Consider the following 20,914-nt stretch of genomic DNA (forward strand, 5'->3'; position numbering starts at 1 on the left):
TCTGGGCCCTGTGCTGGGAGCAGAGGCCTCCCTGAGGGGGAGCCCGCCCGGCCCGGCCCGGCTGGCCGGGAGCCCTGGGCCCGCAGGGTGAGCTCACTGCTAGGCTTAGTCACTGCCCATGGGGTCCCAACTGTTTGGCAAAGGCTGTTGATCTCTGAACCTTGACCTGGGCTATGTGGAGCACATCAAAGGGGATGGGGAGCAGGGGACACAGAGGCCACAGGACAGGGACCCCAAGACACCTTCTGACCAGGACACTAGGACATTTCTGTGGGCTCAGGCCTCAGGCCCCTCGAAACTTCCAGTCTTCAGGGCAGTGGCCTCAGAAACCTGGCTTTTCCTGGCCTGCGTCCCAGCAGCGTGGAGGCCAAACCACTCCCCAGGCCTCAGTGCTGGGTGCCCCGCCCGGCTGGCCTCCCTTCTCTCTCAGGCCCACTTCTGTGTCTTGCCCCGAGGGTCCCACCCCTGGGAGTCTCTGGGCCCCAGGGACCGGGAAGACTGCCAGGTTGGGGAGAGCAGGTGCGAAGCTGGAGCAGGGATGGGGTGGGGGGGATGGGGAGGGATAGGGGAGGGTCTGTTGGAGGAGCCAAGAGAAGATAGGTGAGGGTGACGACGACATGGGAGGAGGCGGGAACAAGTCCCCTTTCACCCAGAGAGATTCAGGCCAGAGCTCCAGCTAAGCCTGGAAACACCGAGGATTCCGTGGGAAGAGGTGAGGTGGGGGCAGGGAGGGGGGAGGGCGGGACCCTGCACCCTGGGGACAAGTAGCCCTGTGGGCCAGTGCCCCTCCCACAGGCCCTCCTGCCCTGCTGGTCCATCCAGGTGTCAATCGGGGTGCAGGAGCACGGGGGACAGGCATGGCCAGACCTCAGCCCTGGCCTCCTGTGAGCACAGTGAGACCAGTGCGGCCCCTCTGTCCCCATCCCCAGGACTCTCCTCAGACACTGGCCTGAAGTGGCAAAGGGGCTGCTCCCTAACCCTGCACTTTTGCTTCCATGACCTTTGGCCCCAGCCCCTGGGAGGAGCTTTCAGGTGCCCTCCCTGGCATTGTCCCCACCCCGTGGAGTTCAGAGGCCGAGCCCCACCGACAGAGACTGCAGGTGCCCCTACCAGGGTCCTGCCAAGGTTGGGGTGGGCAGAGTCAGCCCAGGACAGGGGTTATGCCAGGGAGGGGGCCTGCTCCTGGTCTGGGGATGGGGTCCAAAGGCTAAGCTCAGGCCAAGGCAACACGGCCTGAGCGACTTTGGCTGCACACTCCCGTGGCCTGTTTCCCCACCTGCTGGTCAGGACACATCACAGAAGCTCCAGCGGCTGTCGCTGCCCCCACCTCTAAATGGGACTGGATGAGGGAACTGCAGGTGTGGCCCCCACACTGGGCAGGCACTGGCACCTTGGGGACAGCTGGCAGAGGTGATGGCCGGGAGACCTGGGACGTTCTCAATGGAAGAGGTATCACCCACAGGGCCGGGGGCCCAGCTGCCACTTGAGTGTCCTGGCTGGACCTAGAGCCTGGGAAGGACACTAAGGAAGACCCTGTGTTGTTCTGGAAACAGGAGGCCTTGGCTCTCTGTGTGGCCAGGGGCCCAGGGTTGGCCAAGGTACCTGGTGGAAGGAAGCTGAGGCCAGCTGGAACTGTCCAGCAAACCCCACCCGGCCCCACCTAATGGTGTGGCTCCCCTCCTCCGGGCACTGCCCCCTGACTGGGTCTGAAGGCCCACACACTCAGGTCTGCGATGACACGCACACAGAAGCCTGGAGCAGGCGCAGCTCCCAGTGACTTGGGCACCCAGTGGCCTACGTAGACCCCAGGCCTGGAGCCTCCCCCTCCTCCTGCCCTGACAGTCCACCAGCCCCTCACTGACCACACCTCTGTCTTCCTTGCAGAAGTCTGCTCGTGCTAATTGGGAGGGCAGGCGGCAGGCGGCGGTGCTAAAGAGCACAGCAAGACGCGAGCTTTGAGAGATGGTGATTGCTTAAAAGATAAAGACCCCCGGGCCTTAGCGTGCAGGAAGTTGAACGTGGGTTTGGCAGGGCTTCTCCCTGGTGCGTCGAGGGACTGTGGTCAGGAGTCAGGGACCAAGCACCCAGGGAGCGACACAGTGCTGGTCAGTGCTTTCTGATGATACTGGCAGTAGGTCCGGAGGTACAAGGCAGGTCCCCTCCACCCTTCTTCCCACCCGCGAGATCATGACCCAGATCTTGTCCACTGGGCTTTGTGGGCTCCCAGGCCCACGTCCACACCCCTCTGCTGTCCTCGCCTTCCCCTGGGAACTTGGGATCCTCTGGGCCTGCAGGCCTCACCATCCCACCCCACTGGAACCATCACTGTCAGACCAAGGCCCAGTCTTAGACTGAACCTGTGAGAGGAGGGCAGGGAGAGGCGGCCAGGGGGAGGGGGACACACAGGGCCTAGGGGTCTGGGAGGGACCCCTGAAGGCAGCAAAGCAGAACCTGCATTGACGCTTTCCTTTCTGCCCTGAGGAAAATTGCCATTTAAACATCATCCAAACACTGAAGGAGAGAGTTGTTGGGAAGGGGGCCCAGCACTGATCAGGCCTGGAGAGGCCTGCATGTCGTGGAGGGAGCTGGGCTGGGCTGGGTGGAGGCCGTGCTGGAGGTTTTAGGGAGCCAGTTGGGAGGGGTGCCTTCACAAGAACTACTTCCTACTGGATTTGTGTCTAAACCTGAATCTCGGGTGTGCACATTAGCAAATGACCACATTTGAAGCTGACCCCAACATTCTGCTTCTTGGAATCCAGTCACAGGAAGAAGTCAGAATTCCAGCAAATGTAGGTAAAATCACACAGATCCACTTGTGGTATCCCTGAGACCAAAGGTCAGGTGTGGCCTGATGGTGGAATTCTGGGAGAGTGCATAACAATTTTGAAATGATGTCAGGACAGCCTGGGCACCTTCCCCTCCTGAACATGCTACTTTCATAGGCAGCAAAGCAAAGTCTCCTGTGAATATTAGGGACAAGAACTGTGTGGAAATTAATAAAAGGAAACCTCATCTAAAATGGAGTCAGGAAGGCAGAAGTGGAAGCTCTCACACATGTACCCCTTGACCTCAGTAGAGATCCCAACAGGAGGAGAGTGCCTTGCATCTGTGGCAAGAGGCACACTGCTTTAGGACCACCAGCAGGAGGAAGGAAGATTTTCTCCCTGCCTGGCAACAGCTCAGCCAACACGGGATCATCACAATTCAGCCAATGAAAAGCCACTGTGCTTAGAACTCCCCATTTCCTGCAGTGGCCTTTTGTTTTTTAACAACTTCTCCTCTACAAAAGAGTTTCCCCTCCTCTGCTTTCTTAGACTTTCATGTAGTTGCCATAGTTGCATGTTCTGAACTGCAATTCTTTGCTACTGTCAAATAAACCCATTTTGCTGGTAAAGTAACTGGCTATTTTGTTTTAAGTGAACATTTGCTAACAGGACACAGACAAAGGGGAAGGATACAAACTCTAGAAAGATCACCATGGAGCAAAGGGTTCCTCAGGCAGGGGCTGGAAGCCCAGGGTGCAGAGGACCCTGTCCTCCGTGTCCAGGAGGGGAAGGTACCCAGGATCTCCTGACATCATTTCAAAATTGTTACGCACCCTCCCAGATTAAATGTAAGAAAGACTCCGCTATAAAATTTTTGATCGTTTTTATGAATTTGCTGTTGAAATTGTTTGACTATAAGTACCTCACTGACCACCGACAACCAGGACCGCTGGGCAGTCATCAAGCATCTCAGGGTTTTGTGCAAAGTAGAAAAATCTACCCTGTAAAGTCTGCTCAGGTTTATGAAGGCATCCTGAACACTCAATTTACGGATGATGAAGACGCCATCATATTACGTCCTGAGGTAAGTACATAAGTAAACATGAATTTCACTTTTGCTGCTTTCATTTCAGACCCAGGCCCCTGACCCGCTCCTGGAGTCTTCCCTGCTCTTCCTCCCGCCACGCCCTCTGGAGGATCCCAAGGAAAGCCTTCTGCCTGCAGCTCGCAGCCCCGCCCCGGTCGCCCAGAGGTGGGTATATCATTAACGACTCAGGCCAAGATCTGAAGGAGAAATTTCATTAATTTTAAAACAATGTGAAAAAAATTGTTAAAGAATGACCAAAAAAGTAACCTTCAAGAAGACTCCATTTGCCATATCCTCGCTCCTGAAAATTACGTTAAAGAGTAAGCGGAGCGTAGAGCCCAGCTGGGCAGATGCTCGGTGGACACAGGTGCGACCACGCGCCGGCAGCCCGGCGCCCATGTGGGCCTAAGCCACGCCCACGGGCGGGGCTTTCCACGGCTCGACCAATCGGCGCCTCCGTCGGGGGCGTGACCTCGGCATCCTGCGGCGCCTGGAGCTCCTCTGATGCTAGTTACCTCACCAGTACACTCCCTTTGACCTCGCCTGAAGTAGGGGTGGTGGGGCTGGAACTTCTGCCCCTAGAAACCAAAACTCGGAGGACAGGGCTTACGGGTCGGCGCCTCTGCGGACTGACCGCCCCGCCCGGAGGGTGCCAAGGGGACGACCGTGGGGGGAGTCACCCAGCGGCGCCACCCCCGACTGGCCACGGTGGTATGGCCCTCAGGGAACGACCGCGGGGGAAATCGCCCAGCAGCACCCCCCTCCACCTGGGCCGCGGTGGTACGGCTCGGAGGGTGAACGAGCGGCGACCAAGAAGCCCAGAGTGAGAGACGTCCCCCGCGGGACAGCGAGGAGTCGCCGCCGTTTGTCGCGTCACTTCCGGCCCATGACTTCCGGGCGTGGCGGCACTTCCGCCCTTTAGCCCTGCCTCTGCTCCCGGCCCGCCCACCCCGGGCCTGCCCGCACCCCGCTGGTTCCCGGAGCCGCTCTCGCCGGGACGTGGGCGGGTTGCCGTGTGGAGGCGGGCCCCGGGTGACCGGCCTCCAGGGCCGGGCCGGGGCCGGGGCCGGGTCCACGTCCCTCAGGCTGCCCGGCCGCGCGGCGTCTGGCCCGGGGCTCCTCGGTGGGTGGCCGGTTCGCGCCGGGAGCGCTGAATAGAGCCAGCGGGGCGGGCTGTCTCCGGGGGTCGCTTTTCGCGTCCGGGCCGAAGCCCGTCGGCCCCCAGCCTCCTCCCACCCATCCCCGGCTCGCGGACCCCTCTGCCGGCCGGCCACCGCAGGGCCTCGGCTCGCGCGCGGCCCTGTCGTCCTAGGCCGTTCTTCCGGAGGCCCCGCGGCCTCCGGGTAGGACGGTCCCTTGCTGCCTGTCACGCCCCGGCCCTTTCCTGTGATGTGTCCACCACATGGCGTCCCCGGGCCCCGCCTCGCAGGCCCGACGGCGCGGCCGCGGGGCGCTCTTCCGCTCGGACCCCAGGCCTCGGGTTGGCGCTGCGCTCCCGCCCTGGGTCCGCCCGGCTCCTGCGGCGGGGCGGGCGGGACACAGGTGGGGCGGGGGCGGAGGCTGGGGTCCCCGGGATGGGCGGGGCCGCGGCGCCTGGGCTGCGGTGCAGGATCAGAGGCCTCGCGGGGTCGCGGGGCGAGGGACACGGCCTCGGGGGTTCTGCCCCCGAGGTGGGCACGGCTCCGTTTCGGCAGGTGCAGCTGTCCCGGAAGGAACCAGGTAAAGATGCTCCGTGTGCTCCGGTCGCCTGCAGATTCATTGCAGTTGGTGTTTTTCTGCCCAGAATTTTATAAAACTGGAAATTTTATGTAATGGCTGACATCCTGCCAGCCGCTGGTTCTAGCGGATTGCTATTTTGTAAATTGGGTTGGGAAACTCTCAGGCAGGCCCAGAGCTACCACTTCATGCTAGTCCTCGGGTGACTTTTCTTTGACAGGTTTTATGGGGCCTGTGACCGTCGGGGCAGTTTCCTCTTGTGGGCTCAGGCTCTAAAGCCTTTGAAAACCTTGCTCACCCCCCGCTGCTGTCAAAGAAAGAAGTAGCCTCTATTTAGAGGCTGATTCTTTGTTCATTGGCTTAAAGTGGTTTCATGTGTGTGTTTTTAGTGCGATGTACTTTATCACAAATCTTTAAACTTGCAAGTAACGTTTTAAAGCAGAATGAAACAGTATTAGACACCATGAAAAGGGACATTAGGAGAGAAAATAGGACAGTTTTTACATTAAAGAAATCCATTTTCAATACAGACAAATTAAAAAATGGAGAGAAGCCAAATTAGAATGGCCCGAGTCTCTGCGTCCCCGAGCTGAACACGTCCGTAACTTGGCCTGTGTTCCGAACTGCTTGTACTTTTTAAACCAGAACACGTCGTGCGGAGGCCTTGTCATCCTGCTCTCACTTAGTCTACGGCAAATGTATTTTCTATCAAGACTTGTAGGGCCACTGTGTATTCTCTTAATTGTGACCCACTGTCCCATTATGTGACAGAGTTTATCACAAATGCCTTTTGGACACTTGGCTAGTGTCAGTTTCTCAGTCTTAAAAACCGAGCTTTTGAACATCCTTGTATGTACAAGTGTGGGCCTTTGTCAAATCGTTTCTTTAGGATAAATCCCAGAGGGGCCACTTCTGAATTGCAACGTGTGGAACCTGTAGACATCCAGTGCATTTTACCTGAAAGTACCGACTGTCTGCACCTCACCGGGCATTTGAGAACATCGTGGGTTGCATGTTTTAGAGCAGGGACTCTCAGCCTCAGGCTGATGGGCCCTGGAATTCAGGAGTCTGCGCGGCTGGATGGGGAGAAGTTGGCATCTTTATTTTCACTGACTTGCCCCCAAACTTTACTTCAGTGGCAAATATGCCACGTTGGTCCCGGCAGCCCTCATTTCAGAACCAGGCCTGCTCCCAGCTGGTCCCAAGCCCTTGCTGCGGGGCTGGTGGCGGCTGGGCCAGGTCAGGCCGTGGCACATGGTGCGGCACCTGCACGTGGTAAAGACGTCAGAGGTGTGTCTCTTGTAACGTGTCTCTGACCTGGTTTCCCTTCAGTCCTACACGTGCACCCTCTTCTGAGGACAGCTCTGGTCAGGAGAAAAGTTGGGGGCCAACCCTGGCCTCCTGAGCCACCTGCTCCCTGCTGGGCGGGAAAGGCTGCTTAGCAGTTCTTGCTGTGTGTGCTGTAATCGGTGAGGGAGGCCACTCAAGCCTTTGTCGCCAGTGACCTGGGGGTCACAGGGCTCGCCCAGGTTCATCCCACCCCGTTTCCAGGCAGACTTGGGGGAGGTTGGCTGTTAGCTCTTCAGATCGGTTTTTTGTTGTCAGACCAGGCCCGCTGACCTTTGGTCTTTTACAGAACAGGAACTGCCTCTCCAGAGAGCAACCTGAATTACGGGGGCGAAGGGGACCAGGCGGTGGAAACACAGGAGCTGGAGTCAGGGGGCAGCTGTGACCCCGGCGGGACTGGGTGCAGAGGACCTGCCCGGCTGGGACTGCCTGACCCCCAGCCCCTCCCGGCCTTCACATGTGACGCCCCACACCACCTCTGAGGGTCTTCACCACTCCCGGGGGCGGCCTTCAGCTCAGGATTTCAACCCCAGCTCTTGCCCAGTGGTAAGTGTTGTGTCGTGGGGTTGCCTGTCATCGTGTGGAGAGGACCCGGCCGTCACTCAGCTGTGTGCTGCCCTGCACCTCGTTCTCGCTGCTGGCCCACTTCGCATGCTGTGAAAAGCCCAGGATTTCTGTTCCTTCTCTTGCGGTCGCTGAGGGTGTTTCCCAGCTGTCACGACGAGCAGGCCTGTCTCGATGTCTGTGTGCACGTCTCATGCAGGACTTCTGGGGGGAGTTCGAGGTCGGAGCTGCTGGTCTGTGGGGTGTGCAGAGGTTTCTGTGCCAAGATCGAACCAGATGATTTCCCGAAGTGCTGTCCCGGTCTGCGCCCCACCGGCAGTGTCTGAGTTCCTCCAGGTCTAAGTCTGTCCAGCATCTCTGGGTGTTGTCAGACTTGCTGCTCAAAGAGAACTTGCTGTGCTGGCCCAGCTGCACAAGGGAGAGACTGGGTCTGACGGAGCTTGTGATCTTGGGTGGGGCGGGTCTCACTTGAGAAGTCGTAGCCGCAGGCCTGATCACCAGGCAGGCGTGGGTTTGTCTGGAAAGTTGTTGCTGAGCCGATGACACCCCCGGGGAACCTGGCAGAAGCAGCCCCATGCCTCCACTCCAGGAAGGACCCTCGGCTCAGGGTCTGTGTGGGAGCAGAGTCAGCTAGCCCTCCAGGAGGACCACGACTGCAGGACTGCAGTGTCAGGTCCTGGGGGGTGAACTGTCAGAGACTGAGACAGAAGATGGAAGGAAGGGATTGGAGAGAAACAGGCTAGTTTGCAGTGGTACCAGATAGAGCAGGAAAGACACAGTGATCGGAATTCAAGACCTGACGAAGGACAGAAACCCCGAGTCTCTGATGGGGCAGGTCAGTCCTCCTGTGGAGGACAACCCGAAATGCTGAATGAGAGCTTAAGAGGTCGGATGAGGGGTGGGAGAGCTGAGCATGTGAAGTGTCAGGACGAACCCATGTGGGGAGGGACTCTGGCTGGTCCCAGGTGGACGGGACGGTACACAGCACCTGTGACAGCTTTGGGGATCGGGGGCACAGACCCCAGGCCTTGGCTGAGCTGAGCAGCCGTGGGAGGAGAGGGCCCTCGGATACTTTAGAAATAGTTGGTGGGATCTGCAAGAGGCTCAGGTGTGTGGGAGAAAAAGAGGCAGAGGGGGCTTGGGTCTTAAGAACTTGGTGGCAGAGAAGTCAGAGAATCCAGCCTACCTGCTCCTTTAGGGCAGCGGACTGACCCACGGGCCTGAGAATGAGGCCAAAATTCCGTATTTGTGATTCATAGTTTCGTTAAGTGGGTGATTAAAGCTTTGAGGACATTAAGATGCTGCTAGACACAACGCCCATCCTTTCTTCCCGCTTCAGCCCGTGCCCACCCAGAGCCGCCCGCCGTCCCTGAGACAACGCTGTTGGCTGCAGCCTCATGTCGGTGCCAGTGAAACCCACTGCGCCGGGGGAGCCGGCCCTGGGCCCTGGGGAGAAGCCAGTGGGGCGGCCACTTCTGGCCTGGGGCTCCGTGTTCGGCCACCGGAACGAGAAGATTGCATTCGGCCAGAGCACTGGCGGCCCCGACGAGCAGGTGCTCACGGTCACCGTCACGGAGACCACTGTCATCGAGTCGGACCTGGGCGTGTGGGGCGCCCGGGCCCTGCTCTACCTCACGCTCTGGTTCTTCTTCAGCTTCTGCACCCTGTTCCTCAACAAGTACATCCTGTCGCTGCTGGAAGGGGAGCCCAGCATGCTCGGTAACCGGGGAGGCCCAGGGAGGCCCCGTGTCCTTGCGGGGGGGCCGGGTGGGGGCGAGGCTCTGCTCACCGGCACCTCGTCTCTCCCCAGGGGCCGTGCAGATGCTCTCGACCACACTAATCGGCTGCGTTAAGATATTCGTTCCCTGCTGCTTGTATCAGCACAAAACCCGGCTCTCTTACCCACCCAACTTCATCATGATCATGCTCTTTGTGGGTCTGATGAGGTACGAAGCTGACGTCTTTGGTTGCATGTCTAAGTTTTTTACATAAGAAATGTCTTTCCCATCACTGAGTGGGCAGCCGGCCAGCGGACGTGATAGGTGACCCCGGGCGTGTGTCCCCTGAGCTGGCGGGAGGAGGGCAGGGGTCGGACGTGCCCACCCACCAGGCTGACTCCTGGAGAGTCTGTCCCGTAGCTGCAAACACGCAGACCATCCTGTGATACCTTCAGGTTTGCCACAGTGGTCTTGGGCCTGGTCAGCTTGAAGAACGTGGCGGTGTCATTTGCGGAGACGGTGAAGAGCTCAGCTCCCATCTTCACCGTGATCATGTCGCGGATGATCTTGGGGGAATACACCGGTGAGCAGCCCTCCCTGCCCGGCTCCACGGCGATGCCCTGGAGCCCAGCTTCCCGCTGCCCCGCCATCCCCTTCTCCTGGTCGTCCTCAGTCTGGAGGTCAGGGGAGGCGGTAGGGGCCGGGTGGGGAAGTGACCAGCAGGGGCGACCATCCTTCCCAGGAGGGCAGCCAAGCGAGGTGGCGTCCGACGACGAGGGCGCCCAGCCCCAACTCCCCAGCCCCCCTCAGCCCCTTCCTGCTCTCAGCTGTGCTCCTGTGGCCCCCGCCCCGCCCAGGCTCAGCACACAGGGTGAATGAGAAATCTCCAGCCTGGGGCAGCGGGCCTTTCCAGCGAAGCCCACGTCCCTGTCCTTCCTGCCAGCCTCATACAAAGCGGCCCACCCTGCGTTGTGCTGTAAACGGGTGCAGTGCAGGATTGGGCACGCAGCCTGCTGGCTTGGCCTGTTTGCTTCAACTGAGAAATGACCAGATGTTAGAACAGGGCAGCCCCCACCTCAGGGAGCAGAAAACAGAGGGAACGGGGCACAGCTGGGCTTCTCGCAGACATGACTTTGGAGCCGCACAAAAGTTTAGGTGGTGGTAAAACAAAGACAAATTGAAGCATAAAACCAAGTCCTGAAAATTGTGCACGCCACAAACTGGCAAGCCTGACTGCAGGTCAAGCTTAACCACACGAGAAGGACTTATTTCCAGTGACTTAAAAACCTCATGGCTTGGGTTCCAGCTTGCAGGAAACCAGCTCTCTTGCTGAGAACAATTAGAAAAACCTTGATAGAATTTAGCAAAGAGAAACCTGTCGGGGAGGCATTGGGGAGTGACTGAGGTACCAGGACCCGAGAGGCCAAGGTTTCAAAGCTGGGCTCCCAGAGGAGGCCCCACGCTCCCCCGCCGCACAGCGGTGTTTCTCTCATGGAGCAGCGGCCGGAGTCTGGGCAGAGCGGCCTTGCCGGGCCTGGGCTTCACCCAAGACCCTGAATCTGCCAGTGCCACCCCAAGACAGGCTCCTGGCGGGGACAGCAGGCCCTTCCTGCAGGGTGGAGCTGTACTCTGGCTCCCGTGGCCGGGCCGCCATCCGGCAGAGACCCCCCAGGAGATCTCGGAAGGGCGCCTGCCTTGGTTGAAGGCTCGGCCTCGGGACCGCGTGGGCCTGTGTCTGTTGTGTGGACAGCCCTGTCCTGGTGGGGGGAGGGGGCGGCCAGCGCGGCCTCGTGAGCTCCCCGATCGTCTGAGGGCTGTGCTCCTGCTCCTTTCTGCTAAACATGGAGGCTCCTCCCCTCGTCCACTCTGATTTCAAGATAGAGGAACTACTGTGCCTGAAATCGAGGTCGAGGTGCCAGAGGAGGCTCGTGCCCTATTTCCAAAGTGAATGGTTTTCTGCTGCGTTGAATGGACTTTACACCGTTCCTGTCACGGCTGTTGGTCAGATTTCAGAATGAAGGCAGGAGGGGTGGGTGCACTGAGGGTGGGGGGGTCCCCACCCTCCCTTCTCAGCGGCGTTGCCCCGACGCCACCCTTCACCTCCTTGTTTTGCAAGTGCGGATCTGGCCAAGGTGCTGTGTAGGAGCAGGACGGGGCTGGGTCCCGCCCAGGCCCCACAGAGCCTCGCGGGCACCTGGCTTTGGGGAGGGTGACAGGAGATATTTGCAGACGTGGACTTTGTCTTGCTGTGTTGTCCCTCCAACGAGAAGAATCCGTTGGGTGTTTGATCTTGAACGAAATTGAATGTGCACAGCTTTCCTGAGGGGAGGGACGCCGGCCCCGCTGGGTGGGCCATTCCAGCACATCCCGTCTGCTCCCTCCGCAGGGCTGCTGGTCAACCTGTCCCTCATTCCTGTCATGGGCGGGCTGGCACTCTGCACGGCCACCGAGATAAGCTTCAATGTCCTGGGGTTTTCGGCCGCCCTGTCCACCAACATCATGGACTGGTGAGTCCTGGGAGCCCGCGCCCCCTGTGGGTGTTGGTGCGAACCCGCTCAGCGTGCTCCCGCGGTTGGGGGGAATGGGACTGAATGCCTCCTTCTTGGCAGCAGAGCAGTGAGATCACTCTCCTCGGGGAACGAGGCAGTGTGAGGACATGCAGGCTCTAGGGGTACGTGAGCTAGGATGCTGAGATGCCGGAGGAGGGTGACCGCAGCCCCGCCTGTGTGCACAAGTGGCGGGCACAGGGGGCAGGCCGGGGTTCTGTGCCCCCTCTGCTGGCCCGGTGGCCCGTCTGCCAGGAGAGGGACGGACACCACACTCCGAAGGTGGCTTTGCTGGGTCTGGGACGGGGCTGAGCTGTTGAGGGACGCCCAAGTTGACGCCTCAGCACAGCCTGCTCCTCCTGAACCACCCCTGTCCAGCCCCAACTCCTGAAAATTGAGGAAGCAGCAGCAACATGGCTTCCGGGAGTTTGTCCGAGACTTTACCCCTGCTGCTCCCCGAGCAGCACAGCCCCTCCTGGAGGCTCTGAATGCCACAGCAAAATGGGAGTTACAGGTGCTCTGTAACTGCCTCTAACACTTTGCTGTGTTTCCTCCAGCCTTCCTCTCCGTGTTTGTAGCTCCCGGAAACACAGCTCACATCATAGTTGACATCTCGCCTGTTAGCCCCATGCCAGCCTCTACCCACCACCCCTGCCGGCCGGGAGGGGAGGCCTCTCCGTCCCCGTTGCAGACGCTCAGACCCTGTGGTCTCTTCACTTCAGTCCTCAGGGAATGTCTGCACGCAGTCCCCCTCTGAGCCTCTGACCGCTGCGGCATAATTCCTAGAAGAAGAAGGGCGGGCCTGCAGTGCCCCGGCAGGCTCGTTGCCCTGGTTTCAGTCCTGTTGCAAGAGCTTCCGTCAGACCTTGTACTCGACTGAGCTTTTGCACGAACACAAAACAGCCTCCTGCACCCAGGCTCCTGTGGTGTCATTAGTCCAAGTGCCGCCCTCTGGCCCCTGGTGAGCTGGGCACCAGCTGTTTTCTCACTGGCCGCTGCGGCCTTCTTGCTAGGAGTTCTATCCCTGTTTCTTCCCAGGGTCTTCCTGGGCCCACACATCGGGTCCTGTGGCCGCTGGGGTTCAAGGGAGCCCTTGGCTCCAAGAGGGCGTCTGTGCAGAGCAGGATGACCCCAGGCGCGTCCTCAGCCCCTGGTGGTGGGTGTGGTGCCCCTCAGGTGATGCTCAGAGACACCCAGCCTGGCCCCGGGTGCTGCTGTGTGGCTGCCGAGGAAGGACACAGCACCCCATCCCTGTGAGGTGCCATATGAACTTCTCATAACTTCTTCTTTTCTTTATTCTAGTTTGCAAAATGTTTTTTCCAAAAAGCTCCTCAGCGGGGACAAATACAGGTTGTCGTAAGTATCGCCACCAAGTGCGGACTCTGCCCGATGGACACTAGGGTGTCCCGGGCCCCCGACCCCCTCCCCTGTGGCTTGGGTGCCTGGAGGAAAACCCTACATGCCCCACTTGCCCATGCGGACCCCGTGCTGGGGGTGGGTTGGGCCGGCCCCCCCACGGAGAGGCTCAGGCGCTGTCCTCCCACCCTGACACCCCACAGGGCCGCGGAGCTGCAGTTCTACACCAGTGCGGCAGCCGTGGCCATGCTGGTCCCTGCTTGGGTCTTCTTCATGGTGAGTCTGGGGTGCGTCCTCAGTGCTTCTGGAGCAGACGGCCCAGGCCCTGGGGCGCCAGTCCCCATTGTGGTCGGGCTCTGCTGAGCTCTGTACAGAGGCAGCGAGGCCTCTGGGAGCAGGAGACCACACGGAGTGCAGCAGGGCGCCCATAGGGGCTGAGCTAGGCACAGGGTGCCCTGGAGTTTTTGTGTGGGGATTTTTAGGCTTGCTTATATTTGGTTACTAGTATTATTTAAAAATATCATGTGCCCACTGCAGAGCAGTTAACAGGGCAGAAGTATGTGGAACCAGGGAAGCCTGTCCCCGGCCCCTCCCAGCGGCTGCTTCCCAACGAGTCTGGGGGCCACAGACACACGCACGCCCTCACAAGTGTAGTGTGAGTCCACCGTCTTATGAAAGCACAGGCCCGTGTCTGTGCAGACCTGGGTTGTCCTGTCCTACGGCCCTGCCCATGTGAGGCTCCATCCTGATCCATCCCTGCCCGTCCACAGGCGTGGCCACCTGGTAGTCACTGTCACTGTCATGTCTTTAGCAGGAGAGGGTGTTTCTCTGGGTTACATTCCTGGAATGGTTGTTTGAAAGAATACATACGTCCGAAATCCTTTTTATTGTGATAGAAAGTATACAATATTGTCCACTCTAACTTTTTTTAAATGCACATCAATTATGTTCACGTTGTGTAGCCATCACCACAACACTGTCATCATCTCAAACCCAAACTCTCCCTAAGAAACACCAGCTCCTCCAGACTTACCTCTCTGCTCCTAGACTCTCTGGCTGGGCCTCAGAATTAAACTGACCTAACAGGTTATAAGCACATGGAGTTATTTCATACAAGCTTTACATGACAAGGGAGGAAGTGGAGTTCCAAGTGAGTGGCAGAACCAAGGCGTTAGTGGGCAAGTGACTGCGACACAGGGTGGCTGAAGGATGACGGGGGATGGTAGCAAGGTCGCCTGAGTCCCGCCTCCACCTGGTTCAGGGAGGGCGTCTCCGTAGGGGACCTGCTCCTGGGAAGGAGAAGGGCCTCTTCCTGCTCCTGCTGTTTTCTAAGTGCCTTTAGCTCAAAATAGTCCTTATGGCAAAGTGGCATGTCTGGGGGAGGTGTGTTCTGAGTTCCTCACCCCCCCATCCTCGGGCCCCCTCCCCCTACTTGCTGTTTGTAGGATTTTGACTCCTCCGGGGACCTCACAGAAGTGGGGCCACACAGTGGCCTGTTGTGACGGCTTATTTCACTGAGCGCAGTGTCCTCAAGGTTCATCCATGTGGTAGCCGTTCAGAATCTCCTTCCTTTTTAGGGCTGAGCAATGCTCCATTGTGTGAATGGAGCGCATTTTGTTCATCTGCCACCTGTGGATGGACAGCTGGGTTGCTCCCTCCGGGGCTGCTGTACAAGTATTTTTTCAAGGCCCTGTTTTCATTTCTTCCCCCTTTACCCTCAAGTTGGGCTGCTGGATCTCACGGCAATTGTGCAATTCTTTGAGGAGCGACCGCAGCTGTGGCGTTCACCGCACCAGCAGTGCACGAGGTCCTGCCTTCTCCGCCTCCTCGCCGTGCTGCTCACTTCCTAGGTCGCTGTTTTTTCTGGGCAGGAGCCCCTCCCATGGGTGTGGGTGGAACCTCAGTGTAGCTTTGCTGGCGTCTCCCTGACGACAGCTGGCCATCATCACGTGCTTACTGTCCGCGTGTCTGCAGGTTTAGGGTGCTGATAACTGCTGCCGGGGGCTGCAGGCACCCTGGACGCGCGTGGCGTGGGGCTCGGGGCGGTGGGTTGAGGAGGTGGCACAAGTGTCTCTGTCGCTGTGCCAGGACCTGCCCGTGGTCGGGAGGAGTGGGAAGAGCTTCACTTACAACCAGGACGTGGCGCTGCTGCTGCTGACAGATGGCCTCCTCTTCCACCTGCAGAGTGTCACCGCGTACGCCCTCATGGGGAGGATCTCCCCCGTGACCTTCAGGTGAGGACGGCAGCTCTCCGGGGCTCAGCTGTGTCCAGGTTGTTTGCAGGGGGCACCTTGAAATCTAGACATTTGCATGGAAGGTATTTGTGGTTGCAGAATCACAGACGTACTGACTGCTGTGGTCACGCGTTGTAATTACCACGGCGTCCTGTGTCGGTGCCACTTGAAGTACAGTGGAGTGCGGGCTCTGTACACGGTGGGCTGTTGGGGGAGGTTCCAGTGTGTTTCCGTGCGGAATAACACTGTCAGTGGAGTCACCCAGCGTGACAGGTGTCCAGGACAGGACACATGTGGCTGCTGAGCACCTGAGATGAGGTGCCTGACTTACTCCTGTATGACTGTCATCGGCCCAGACTAGAGCAGCCGCATGTGGCCATCGGCTCCCCATTGGACAGCCTGGCTCTGAAACGGAGAGGTGAGCTGAAGGCCTCCTTAGTGCCTTCCCCCTTCTGCAGCGGGACGGATTTAACGAAGCGTGATCGCACGACTGGGGCGCTTTTGGTGACAAATAGGGAGGAGCGAGGAGACGTGGCCAGCAGGCCCCGCCGTGGGTCAGCAGGCCTTTGTCCTTCAGCTTCAGAACCATCCCAAGCTGAAGGCAGCAGGGAGGAGGCATCAAGCCGGCCTCAGTCCCCAGGCAGCCGGTGCCCCTCCCTCCACGGAGCCAATGCCATCCGCCTGGCCCCCGCCATCCCGTGTCTGGAGCCCGAGCAGCCTGATTGCCAAGGGCACTGGAAGCCCACAGTGGGCACTGCCGGGCTCCCCATGTCAGTGTGAGGCCCGGAATTAGTTCCACATGTGCCTGAAACTTTGTTCTTCAGTGATTGTTAGTGACAGTGCAAAAAAATACAGAAAACAGAAAACCAATTCTTTTTAAAGAAAATAGCTTTTTTGGGGTTTTATCCACATTGTAAGAGCAGTAATTACTCATTGTAGGAAGTTGGGAAGAGGCAGGAGATGAGAAAACCCAAGTTTATTGTGATCCCAGGAAGAGCCGGGGGCTCTGGGTCTCCCTTCATCTTCTCACAGTCCCCACAGGGACTGGACAGCCTGTTTCCACTCAACACGGTCCCCTACGGGGTCTGCTTTCCTCCAGGACAGTGGGGGGATCTTCCTCTTTCTGTAGAGACCAGGCTGGAGCTTTTAGGGGTAAAAGGTCATAATGTCTGTATTTTATGGAAAACTGTTTCAGTCAAAATAATCATGAAGCCACGTAAGGTGAAATGAGCCCCTGAAGAGGGCGCGGGCCCTTCACTGTTTCCCTGCTCCTCTGGCCAGCGTCCGCCCTGAGCACAGTCCGGGCGTGGGGATGGGGTGCCCGCCACCCACACGCCCTCCTCTCCCGCAGCGTTGCTAGCACCGTCAAGCATGCCCTGTCCATCTGGCTCAGCGTCATCGTGTTTGGCAACAGAGTCACCAGCCTGTCAGCAGTGGGCACGGTGCTGGTGACGGCCGGTGTCCTGCTCTACAACAAGGCCAAGCAGCAGCAGCGGGAGGCCATGCAGAGTCTGGCGGCGGCCGCCACCCAGGCCCCCGGGGACGACGCCGAGCCGCTGCTCCCCCAGGACCCCAGGCCACACCCCTGAGCTCCAGGCCCCACGTGCCACGGCGCCCCTCCTCTCAGGAGGCTGCTGTGGGGACCCCAGGCTCCATGGGTCCTGGGGGGGGGGCAGGGGTGTGCAGCCTTCCCTGTTCTTGTCTTGGGTTTTTGGTCAGAACTGGCCTTGGGGTCCAGATGCCAGCCTTCTAGGGCCGAGACCACCACTGCCACTGAGCCATTGCCACGCTGTGTGAAACTTTCTCCCGCCAGCCTCAGGGGTCCACTGTGCCAGGACTGAAGGCTGAGACACCCACTGCCTGGCCACAGAGGCCATAGCAGCCAGGCAGTGGAGGGGCAGATGGGGTGTGGAAACCGGGGTCCCGCTCCTGCGCAGGGGAATTGGGCCCTTGCCTCCCCACCCTCCCTCCCAAGGCAGAGCTGCCCACAGCAGGACCACTTGGGGAAGGTCGCTCAGGCAAGGGGAGGGTGCCCTGCCCCTTTGGGGGTCTGTGCTGCACTGAAGCCCCGCCTCCCGAGGGTCCTCCCCGCACCTGTGGCTGGGGTGCGGGCCAGAGACCCCCGTGAGACTTCCGGCCTGCGGTGTTTAGTTGGGGGTGGGGAGATGCCGGCATCCCCTTTGTTGGTCTGGACTGTGCAGCAGGTGTTCGGAGGGTTCTGGGGAGCACCTTTCTCCACTCAGCTGCCAGGAGCCTTGCCTGCGTCCCCTCACCGAGGGTGCGCGGTTTTCCCCATGAGAGGGGAGCGGGACATGCCGGGGCGCTCGCAGGGCTCGTTAGGCCGCCTCTCAGGTGGCGGCATGGTTTCTGACGAAGGAGACGCAGGCACAGGGAGCGCCCAGGTGCGTTGCGTGAGCGGGTGGCCACGCTCCGAACCCCCGGCCCCGCCAGGCGAGCCCCGTGTCGGTCTGAGGCTCCTCGCGTCTTCGCTTGCTTCAGAGCCGGAGCCCCAGGGCTGGCCTGATGCAGTCTGGCTCGGGGGTCGGGCTGCTGCCTGCTGTCTCGGACCTGCCTTGGGGACAGGGGCAGGTTCGGGGAGACAAGGAGCGTAAGGCACCAGTTTTTCCCTAGACCCACCGACTCCCTGCTGCCCAGGCCCTGGCTCCCGTCAGCGGGTCTCTGGTTTTCCAGTTGGCTTCTCAATTGGAAAATATAAAACAGCTCCTCCTGGAGATTAATCTCTTAGAAACAAAGAGCAATAATTACGTCTCATTAAGTCCTGCCTTCTGTAAGAAGTCTGTCCTGATGATGAATTTAAATGAAGCCTTTTAAACTACAAACCACCTTCTTACGACGCTGACCTGGGCCAGAGGGCCGGCGGGTGTGTGACCACCTGCAGGACGAGCTCAGCCTCGCCGTGCAGGTGTGTGTCGTGTGACTTTCCCAGTCTGTTCCCTTTCCTCTCTTCCTGCTTCAAAAAGCAAAACTGAAGAGGATCCTTCGAAGGTGCCTGGGCTGGTGGGCTGGGGCACTGATCATGAGGACCAGGGTAAAAGCACCACTTCCACGGGGCTCCTGCCTGCCTGCGCCATCAGAATGTGTCCGCCACGCCAGCTGCAGCCTGTGTGCTGGGAGCAGGGGGACAGGTCTGCGGTCGCCTGCCGCACACTCATCCGGGTGGGCTCAGAGGCACGGCCACCTGTCTGAGCACAATGGGGGCCCAGCTCTGCACCTCCTGTGGACCTGCTTTCACAAGTGGCTTTCAGTCTGTTTTGATTTTCTAAATTTTTAGACCAGAAACAAAGATTTCTCCAAATTATTAGCAAATGAGGCAGTTTCTCACACAACTGCTTTTGACACTTTTCCTCATCCTGGGTGGGAGGGCGACAGAGCAGGGCTGTAGGCGCATTCCGTCCACTGTCTCCACCCCTCAGTCCACGTGGTGGGCATTTCCAGGACGCCCTGCTCCGAGTCAGAACCCGCAGCCCGGCCTGGCCACTCGTGTAAAGACTGTACAGACACGACATGGTTTTTAAATAACTTTGTCCCAGTTTTATGTGTCCTTTTCCTTGAACTGTTACAGACATGCGTGTTCCAGCCAACTAGGTGTGTGTTATGTCAGGTCAGTTCCTCCTGTGTCCGTGGTGACTGTTGGTGCCTCTGTGGACAAACACTTGAACCAGCCTTCCTGTCTGGTATCTGCTCACTTACATCAATACTTAAGATGTTGAAATCTCCGACTTTCAGGGGAATGTCCGCTACTGAGTGGCATAGAAAGCTTTATTTTTTTAAATCCCCATAGTCATAATTTCCTGTGTATCAACATTAGAATAATATGCCTTGGAAAGCTGGGAAGACTTGCACAATCCAAAATGTGTCTTTAATTTGCAGGGGGTGGGGGGGAGCCCCATGGTGATTCAAACAGTGAAGGCGTGCACAGAGAAGATTGGCCAAGCGAAGCCATGCTTGCAGCCTGCACTTGAAGTACTTTTCCCGAAACCAGTGGGCTTGCTTCCTGTTGTGGTCCTGTCCTGTGGGTGGGCACTTACAGCCGGTCCAGTGGGGGTCACAGCCATGCACCACGTCTTCTGTCTGTCCCAGTGAGGTGCTTCCTGAGGCATGAACATGTTTTCCCTTTTCCCTGGGTTGAAAAATTAAACAAGGATGTCATTGCAGATAGAAACCCTCTCCTCTCTGCCTTCGAGCGTTTGCACTGAGGGCTCTGCTCTTTTCCAAAATACATGTCTGTCCTGGTTGGGGCCACTTTGTTTTCTGGGTTTATAACTGATGTCCCAGCTCCCCTGATGCATCTGCCTGTTTCTCTGTCCCAGCTGAGGAGCCAAGAGCAGAGTTGTGAGGCTGTGCTGACCGTTGGTGGCTCCTCACCCTGCAGCTCAGAGTATAAAACCTTCACGTTTGCTGTCCCTGAAGTATTTCTCCTGGTTCTCCTGAGAGCTCTGGTTCTGAGTTGGCTGGCTGTTGGATCCATGCCTAGATATCCAGACTGAGCTGGAAGCTGTTCTAATTGGCAGAGTTGTTGTTTTTCAGTTTTCATTGGAGGGAAACACGTTCAGCTGATGCGCCCTTTCTCGACCACAGGTGTGTGAGCAGAGTCTGAACCTGCCGGGGTGGAGGGCACTGCGTTGAGGAGGGCCACAGTCAGGGTGACTTTCCCACACTGAAAGACTTGAAAATTACGTCAGTAATTGTCTGCATAACTGGATTATATTTGCTTCATACCACGTGAGCCTGTGGAGAACTAAAAATCACATTGTACTAAGTGTTTGTAGTGTTCTGTGTTTCACCTATTTCAGTATTTATGTGATTAACCCAATTCTTTCTAGAAGGTGGTTGTTAACTTAGCGAGGCACTGTCACTTCTGTGGTAATACACTGATGCTGTGCAGTTAATCCTGTGAACGCCGCCTCGTATTTTTGTCTAATAGGCCACCATAGTAGCAACTATCTAAGACTCTTGTTCCACAAAAGTAAAATAAATGTTAAATGTGTACTTCTTTGTTTTCTTCCTTGTTTAATTCTTAAGTATCTGCGTTACTAAAATGAACCAACGTGGGGTTTTTTTTTTGTTTTTGTTTTTTTTGGTCAAAGGAGACAATTAGGTTTACTTATTTATTCTTAGAGGAGGTACTCAGGATTGAACCCAGGACCTCATGCATGCTAAGCACACGCCGTATTACTTAAGCCATACCCTCTCCCCTACAAGGTGGTTGCTTACTGCCTTCACCCATTTTCAGCATGGAGTTTAAAAAAAAAAAAAATGAAAGTTTTTTTCCCGTCACCAAGAACTCAGGAAGTAAAACAAGAGCTTGGATAAACGTTTCCTTCCAGGGGGAGAAAAAAAATTCCAATTCCATGCACCCTTTTTGTGCCCTGATTATTGTCACATTCTACATTTTGTTGAGAGACAAGGTGGGCTAGAGGCACTTGGGTGGTTAAAGAATTTAGCAAAGATGAAGAATGAGAATAGTGTTTATTGGGTTACACTGCCACAGAAAACAGTAGGCCACATGGGCGAGAGGTACCTGTGTGAACGCTGCGGGCCAGCTGTTGGAGTGTTTTAT

The 20,914-nt window shown here is 57.8% G+C and overlaps 1 protein-coding gene across 7 annotated transcripts; it reads left to right on the forward strand.

The window, feature by feature from the left end:
• Positions 1-606: 606 nt before the first annotated feature.
• On the forward strand, positions 607-20,343 carry SLC35E2B (solute carrier family 35 member E2B). Of its 7 annotated transcripts, none has more exons than XM_045518612.2 (11): positions 607-712; positions 3,899-4,017; positions 7,205-7,461; positions 8,819-9,198; positions 9,290-9,425; positions 9,653-9,780; positions 11,584-11,704; positions 13,046-13,099; positions 13,303-13,375; positions 15,188-15,333; positions 15,690-16,203. In XM_045518612.2, exons 4-11 carry the CDS (start codon positions 8,877-8,879, stop codon positions 16,111-16,113), a joined length of 1,404 nt encoding a protein of 467 aa, XP_045374568.2. In that variant the 5' UTR covers positions 607-712; positions 3,899-4,017; positions 7,205-7,461; positions 8,819-8,876; the 3' UTR covers positions 16,114-16,203. The 7 variants fall into 7 exon arrangements, with proteins under 7 accessions (XP_045374568.2, XP_074233797.1, XP_074233796.1 ...); XM_074377700.1 differs by lacking the exons at positions 607-712; positions 3,899-4,017; positions 15,690-16,203 and adding exons at positions 4,351-4,975; positions 14,822-14,949; positions 16,685-16,822 and having other exon boundaries at positions 15,284-15,333; XM_074377696.1 differs by lacking the exons at positions 607-712; positions 3,899-4,017 and adding an exon at positions 4,321-4,975 and having other exon boundaries at positions 15,284-15,333.
• Positions 20,344-20,914: the final 571 nt, after the last annotated feature.

Source organism: Camelus bactrianus, chromosome 13 (assembly GCF_048773025.1).
Source record: "Camelus bactrianus isolate YW-2024 breed Bactrian camel chromosome 13, ASM4877302v1, whole genome shotgun sequence".
NCBI classification, from domain to species: Eukaryota; Metazoa; Chordata; class Mammalia; order Artiodactyla; family Camelidae; genus Camelus; species Camelus bactrianus.

Coding starts and splice junctions, on each gene's coding strand:
- SLC35E2B (XM_045518612.2), top strand. CDS start 8,877: ATGTCGGTGCCAGTGAAACCCACTGCGCCGGGGGAGCCGGCCCTGGGC. Junction 9,199..9,289: donor AGGGGAGCCCAGCATGCTCG/GTAACCGGGGAG, acceptor GTCTCTCCCCAG/GGGCCGTGCAGATGCTCTCG. Junction 15,334..15,689: donor ATCTCCCCCGTGACCTTCAG/GTGAGGACGGCA, acceptor TCATCGGCCCAG/ACTAGAGCAGCCGCATGTGG.